Source organism: Bubalus kerabau, chromosome 1, assembly GCF_029407905.1.
Source record: "Bubalus kerabau isolate K-KA32 ecotype Philippines breed swamp buffalo chromosome 1, PCC_UOA_SB_1v2, whole genome shotgun sequence".
Classification (NCBI taxonomy): Eukaryota; Metazoa; Chordata; class Mammalia; order Artiodactyla; family Bovidae; genus Bubalus; species Bubalus kerabau.
Window position 1 is genome coordinate 210409688 of NC_073624.1, and position 8094 is coordinate 210417781.

The window sequence follows — 8094 nt, forward strand, 5'->3', positions numbered from 1 at the left end:
GGCAATAAAAGAAGCAAGAGAAAAGGGGAAAAAATGATATCTATAAAGATCTTGGTGTAGAATTGATAGAGATGTTCAAACACAAGGCATTAGGCCAAACAAAATATAGCTTAGCCAAGGCAATATACATACAGATACACACACACAAACATTGTGTTTGTGTGTGTGTATACATATATATATATATATATATATATATATATATATATATATACAAGTTCACTCTTCACATGGAAATCTGCAGAATGCAGGGAATATTTATAAAGCAATAATAAATCACACACAGACTTCAAACATGTATCTAAAGACTGTTGGCTGAGAAAACCAGTTTGTCACAATAAGATTATTTTCTACAAATATCAAGTCAAAGAAGGCAATCTGGATTTTGAAAAATGAAGAATATTTAAGGGGAATGTTCCAGTGACAATAAAAATGAGAAAACTACAAAAATGACTTTATTTGTTAATTTTCTTCATCCATATTAGAGTTAAAAATTATGTGGCTGCCCAGTAAAAATTCAGAATGTCTGAAAACATATTACTATATTCCTCTCACTGTTTTTTTCCCTTTGGGGAATGTTTACTGCTATATTCAGGACCTTGATTCACAAAATATGTTGGGTATTTTGATGACGTGTATTTCACAGGTCATCAGATATAAGAACATTTCTGGATCTGTGGGTAACTGCTCAACACCCATGATTGAATGAGATTTTCACTTGTTTCCTTTGGAAAGTTAATGAACTGGTTTTGTGAAGAAATTAATGGAACAAGACATTTGTTAACATGAAAGGAGAAATGATTGATTAGTGATGTTTATTAGTAATCTTGTTTCCTACACTTATGGGATACAGGTCATATTGTACTTTGTCTATGTCCCATGAACTGCCAAGTGTGTCTCTCTAACCCTAGGAGAGGAGAGGGAAACAGAAGAATAGAATTTATTTCCCTTACTTCCTATATGCTCAGGTGTAACTTCTTGACTCTGCGCTGTAGCCAGGTATCAGCACCTATTAGATGCCCTTTTCAAAGCAGTCTGTCATTGTGAAGTCTGGAAAGTATTTCATTTCTACATACCTCCTGGAGAAGAGTTGGGCAGAACATCTTTTTCTTACTAAAATGAGGGTCTGTTACAAACTTTCTGATTTCTCTAAATTATGTTCACATATTTATAAATAATCTTAAATTACTCTCAATTTTGACCCCAAGCTTCACTGGCATTTCAGTTTCATGATGAAATTCTGAGAGGTATGTCCGTTTTTCCCTCTGATATAATGATCTTTATATTCATGCCCCTGGGAACCAACAGAATATTTGATGTATATTGCTCAATGTCTATTTCCCCATCTGACAGTGGCAGCACTGTCAACAACTGTGCTTCTAGAGCATTGCTCTGACAAATCCGTGATCAACATGAAACAATATTCAAAACAGAAAGCACAAATTTTATTGAAAATGTTTGTTACTCTCTTGCCAAAAGTCTTACTTGAAACCTGATATACTACCTGTCCAGGTTGCACTACTGTTACTTAGCTAGGAGTCTGAGGTTTAACAAAGGAAATAATATAGCTTTGCTAAGGAAATAATATGAAAATGAAAGCTGTTCAGTCATGTCCAACTCTTTGCAACTCTATGGACTGTAGTGTGCCAGGCTTCTCTGTCCATGGAATTCTCCAGGCAAGAATACTGGCGTGGATTGCCATGCCCTCCTCCAGGGGATCTTCCCAACCCAGGGATGGAACCCAGGTCTGAGTCACCAGGAGAGCCCAAGAATGCTTGAGTGGATAGCCTATTCTTTCTCCAGGGGATCTTCCAGACCCAGGAATCGAACTGGGATCTCCTGCATTGAATGCAAATTCCTTACCAGGTGAGCTACCAGGGAAGCACAAAGAAATAATATAGCTTGAACTTAAAGGTAAGGTTTCACTCAGGAGGTCAATTATGTTCTAAATCAGTGTAAGACTGGACACTTTGATAAGATTCAACATCCAAAGGTAGAGTTAGAATGAAAATCTAGGTAGTGGTCCCTTCCTAGAACAAGCAAAATAACAAGTATTACTGCTCACCTCGATTAAGCAATTTGCAATATCTTATATATATACATATATATGTATATATATATGTATATATATATTTTTTTTTTACAGAGGAAGCTTCTCCCACTAACTATTCCATGAGAAAGATACACACACACACACACACACACACACACACACATGTATATGTATATTTTCATTTGTGGAAGGTGATCCTTATGTTTACTCTTAGACAACACAAAGTTACAGGGGTGGTAAAAATGAAGCTAAAACATACTTTCCTAGACTTTTAAAATGAAAAGTAAACCAATAATAAGATTATAAATATTCCATATATATGCGTTAGTATACTGTATTGGTGTTTTTCTTTCTGGCTTACTTCACTCTGTATAATAGGCTCCAGTTTCATCCACCTCATTAGAACTGATTCAAATGTATTCTTTTTAATGGCTGAGTAATACTCCATTGTGTATATGTACCACAGCTTTCTTATTCATTCATCTGCTGATGGACATCTAGGTTGCTTCCATGTCCTGGCTATTATAAACAGTGCTGCAATGAACATTGGGGTACACGTGTCTCTCTCCCTTCTGGTTTCCTCAGTGTGTATGCCCAGCAGTGGGATTGCTGGGTCGTATGGCAAAGATGGTAACGACAACCCTGTATGCGAGACAGCAAAAGAGACACAGAAGTATAGAACAGTCTTTTGGACTCTGTGGGAGAGGGAGATGGGGATGATTTGGGAGAATGGCATTAAAACATGCATAATATCTTATAAGAAATGAATCACCAGTCCAGGTTCGATGCAAGATACAGGAAGCTTGGGGCTGGTGCACTGGGATGACCCAGAGGGATGGTATGGGGAGGGAGGTGGGAGGGGGGGTTCAGGATGGGGAACATGTGTACACCCATGGCGGATGCATGTTGATGTATGGCAAAACCAATACAATATTGTTAAGTAAAAAAAATAATAATAGTAATAAAACAATTTCAAAAAAGATTATAAAAATTATCCCAGATAGAATCAAATTGCAAATTGCTTGACACAAAAATGTAATCTGCTATAATTGTTCTTGCTATTATAATGCATTTATTACATAGACATAAGCATACAAATACAAAATTATATATAGTTATGTTATATAGATAAAAACTAAATGAAACTTAAAATATAGCATTATTTTATCAAATTAAGTTCAAAAAGAAAAGTAGCTGAATTCTATCATAGGCTTTATCAATTTAATTACTGAGTTTGACCAAATCTTGTCTTTCAATAACACACTCTTTAAATTTTCCTCCTTATTAAACAAGTAACGCTAGAATCAGATTAGTCCATTCAATGTATTTTTAAATAGACATGTCTTTCCAGGTTTATTTGCATTTTAGCTTTCTTTGTGTAAACAATTCTTTCTTGTTTTAATGAATCATAGCATTATGAAAGCATGTAAGAAAGTATATTGAAGTTCTAGGGACTTCTAAAATCCTTGAAAATTAAATATCTTTGTTATCCAAAGAGTCATACTTTTGCAGCTCTGACATATTAATAGGATAGTAAATTTAGAAGTCCACCTTGGGCTTCCCAGATGGTGTTAGTGGTGAAGAACCCGCCTGCCAATGCAGGAGAAGTTAGAGAGGAGGGTTTGATCCCTGGGTTAGGAAGATCCCTTGGAGAAGGGAATGACAACCCACTCCAGTATTCTTGCCTGGAGAATCCCATGGACAGAGGAGCCTAGAGGGCTGCAGTGCATAGGGTCGCAAAGAGTCAGACACAACTGATGCAACTTAGCACACAAATTTAGAATAAGATGGCAATAGGCCACACCCATTAATAGGTCACTGCAGACACTGTGATGAGCACGTTTGATGATTCAAGACTAGAAAAGCCTTCCTCCACTCAAAGAGGAACCATAAGAGGATGCCACTCAGAGGGGATGCAGATGCAGACTTTTGGAGTTTGTCATTTTTATCTTGTGTAAGTGATATTAATCTCTAAATATTTCTTAGGTTTGCTTATTAAATTTGAACTCCAGAAAGTCCACAGTTAATTCACTTTCTCTATATAGTTTTACAAATGAAATCCATTTGATTATGTACCCTACAACCTGAAGAACTCAAACATATGCTAGATGGCATAGTCATTAGGTTAAAGTACTTGTAATAACCTTAAATTTCATCAAATAAATGATTTGGCTGTTATCATTTTAGTTTTTACAGAATATATTGATTAATTCTCTGTTTTCTTGGGGGAAATTTATAATTTTAATGTTGAGTGAAGAAAACAAGGATTAGAAAAATAAAGAAATACAAATTATAGACAGTTTTAAATATTCTATGATAGCTCTATGAGAAAACAAGAGAGGCTCTATTTGTGCCTTCTGGTAGCACTGCAAAATAGATGAGTTAGTGATTTAAAGTAAAAATATCACAACTTTACAACACTATAAATGAAAGACCATATCGTCAGAATGAAAGACAGAACATCTTTAGCATTCTGAAACCATACTGCCAAAGAAAAAATATTTATTTTTACAGTATTACATATTCCTATTCCTACCCTAGTTTAGAGGTAAGCTTTTATTGTCTACATAATGTCATTGTAAATATTTTATTTGCAAGATGAATTATTCCTCATTTAAACATTTCACCACACTTTGTATCCATAGCCAATTTTAGAAAGTATCCCTCAAAATTCTCTTTTCATAGGTTTACAAACATTTTAAATAGTGGCAAATAGATTCACTATTTGAAATGCAATTCACTATTTGAAATTATCACATATTTGTAATATGAAAAGATGGAAATTTCAATGAACCAAATAATAAAACACTATCACATTTTAGGAAATATAATTCCCTATTCACTTTCACTTTTCACTTTCATGCGTTGGAGAAGGAAATGGCAACCCGCTCCAGAGTTCTTGCCTGGAGAATCCCAGGGACGGTGGAGCCTGATGGGCTGCTGTCTATGGGGTCGCACAGAGTCGGATACAACTGAAGTGACTTAGCAGCAGCACCACTCATTTAATTGACACATATAGTAGATCTTTCCATTAGATAGTCTAAACACAATTATCATGCTGACTAATCATTTATATTTGTGATGACTGTTGTTTGTATATACTTATCTTACCTAAAATTAAAACGTACAGTCATACCATTTATGTCCATTGAAAAATTGAGTTAGTGATATTATAATAGATAAAATTCTTAATACAAGTGGAAACATCATAATAAGAAAATGTATGATATAAGCAAAATTTTTGGTTAAAATTAATATTTTATGCTTATATAGGTATCTATAAAAATAAAAAAAATACTATGAATTAAGAAAAAAATCCCATTAAATCAATAATTAAATGCAAACCTGGAGTGAAAGCAACACAAATATCCATAAATGAAATGAATTAATAAGTAGAATGCAGTATGTGCATATAAAGAAATATTGTCTATCCTTAAAATGGAAGGAAATTCTGACTCATTACAGCATGCACAAACTTTGAGGGCATTATAATAAGTAAACTAATCAAAAACAACATAAAAATAAATGCTGCATGATTTCATTTATCTAATGTTCCTAGAGTAGTCACTTTTATAGAGATAGAAAGTAGAACAGTGATTTTTCAAGGGCTGAGGAGAAGGGGTAATGGAGTATTATTGTTTAATTGGTAATAGTTTCAGTTGGAGATGATGAAGAGTCTGGAGATTAATATTCACAATGCAGTCACAACAGTATGAAAATACTTAATTCCATGGTATTGACAGTACACTTAAATTAATTTAAGAAACTTGCCAAACATCCTATAGTTACTGAGTTACCTATTGATTTTAAAACAGGGTTAAACTTCTGAAGGTTGAACATGGTCAACCTTCCAACAAAATAGTAATGAAAATAATGGAAAATAAGGATTCAAGTCAAAGAAATACATTAGGAGGGTTTGAGGTATTTCAGAAGAATGACACTGAGGGCTATAGTTGGAAATGCACATAGCTGTTAGTGGTTCAGACTGATTATTAGACACAAAGATAGTGTGCAGATCATGAAGTTTTAGAAAATATGAAATGCATTTGACAATAGGAATTTCCATGATATATTACTTTAAAACAACCAGCTAAACCTTCCAGTAGAATCTGGTAAGTGATGATGATAAGATGATGATCAAGCAATGGAATTAAGAATTGAGTGAGCCTTTTGCAATGCCTTTCTTCTTCTTGATTGACTAGTATGAGATGAATGTAAAAGGTGTGGGTAAAGAGAATGACCGTGGAAGAAGAGGACTCTTTCTGTCAGGTCACTTCACTGAATCACAACATATCATCGAAACTGAATTAGCCTCCTTACTTCTGCAATTACGGTTGTATTTATTTAACTAGCTACAACAGCTTTGGCTCCAGGATATCAGAGATGAAAATGCTTTTGAGGACTTAGATCCTCATGAAACTGAAGGATAAATTAATTCATCTCTGTATTTGAGTGAAGAAGTAAGAAGATTTTTTTTTTCTTTATCCAATAAAAGTTGTGTTTATGTGAATTTGCAGGGAAAAAATTATCCCTACACAAAACATCCTTTCAAGTTATGAAGGTTTAAACAGATTTATGGGATTACATTGGGAGGGGGATACTACTAGGAAGGTCATTATTGTTTTCAATTTATAGCTTGGCAAACTTAAAGTAAGTGCACTAACAATTTCAAGTTAAGTTGTTTCCATCTACAGACTCAGTTCTTCTACTTCCTGTGCATAAGAGTATGTCATCTTATTTTGAAAGTAAAAATAACTTTCAAGATTAATTGATGTCAAGAAAATTATTAGATTTAGTGTGTATGGTATAAAGTTTGGTATGTTGTGCATATGTAACTCTCATGTATTTCTCCATTTGCAGTATCACTCTTGTTTGAAATCATGGAAAACTGGAATATCACTGCAGATTTCATTCTCTTAGGTCTCTTTAACCACACTGGAGCCCACCGGTTTCTCTTTGTGTTGGTTCTGATAGTTGCTTTCACCTCCCTCGTGGGCAATGCCCTCGTGCTCCTCCTGATTCTCCTGGACACCCGACTCCACAGGCCCATGTACTTCCTCCTGAGTCAACTCTCCCTCATGGACCTGATGCTGATTTCCACCATAGTGCCCAAAATGGCCATTGACTATTTGACCGGCAGGAAGTTCATCTCCCCTGCTGGCTGTGGGTTCCAGATCTTCTTCTTCCTCACTTTCGGAGGGGGTGAGTGCTTCCTCTTAGCAGCCATGTCTTATGACCGCTATGTTGCTATTTGTCATCCACTGAGATACCCAGTCCTCATGAGTTGGAAATTATGCCTCAGTATGATTTTGGGGTCTTGGTTCCTTGGCGCAGCTGATGGACTCATGCAGGCTGCTGCTACCCTGAACTTCTCATTTTGCAGCACACATGAGATCGATCACTTCTTTTGTGAGGCGCCCACTCTTGTGCATTTGGCTTGTGCTGACACTTCTGTCTTTGAGTATGTCATGTACATCTGCTGTGTGTTAATGCTCCTGATCCCCATTTCCCTCATCTTGATTTCCTATAGTCTCATCCTTGCTGCCATTCTCCAGATGCATTCTAATGAAGCCCGCAAGAAGGCTTTTGCCACTTGCTCCTCACATATCTCTGTGGTGGGACTCTTTTTTGGGGCTGCCATTTTTATCTACATGAGACCCAAATCTTACAGGTCAGCTAAACATGATAAGTTTGTGTCAGCATTTTATACTATCTTCACCCCTGTGCTAAACCCCTTCATCTATAGTCTGAGGAACAGTGAGGTCAAGGGAGCTCTGAGAAAGTGTATGGATCAGTGTGCTGCCTTAAGTCTTGATTAACAGTAGATTTTTTGCCCTGAAGTTCAAGATTGTACAATGTGTTTAGACAGTATATACTCATTATATCTCCATGTGTTATTTCTGTTTTACTTTAGAATTCATACGGACCTCCATACTTTGGGATCATTTGCTAAGTTAATCGTCAATAAATCAGACTATTGATTATTAAAAACCTGTTAATCACAAATACTTATTAAATTGATTCTACACCCCACTGCACAA

At 35.5% G+C, this 8094-nt stretch overlaps 1 protein-coding gene across 1 annotated transcript; it reads left to right on the forward strand.

Annotated features, from left to right (window-relative positions):
* Positions 1 to 6912: 6912 nt before the first annotated feature.
* Positions 6913 to 7872, forward strand: LOC129642164 (olfactory receptor 2T8-like). Its single transcript, XM_055566722.1, has one exon. It carries the CDS (start codon positions 6934 to 6936, stop codon positions 7870 to 7872), a length of 939 nt encoding a protein of 312 aa, XP_055422697.1. The 5' UTR covers positions 6913 to 6933.
* The last annotated feature ends 222 nt before the right edge of the window (positions 7873 to 8094 follow it).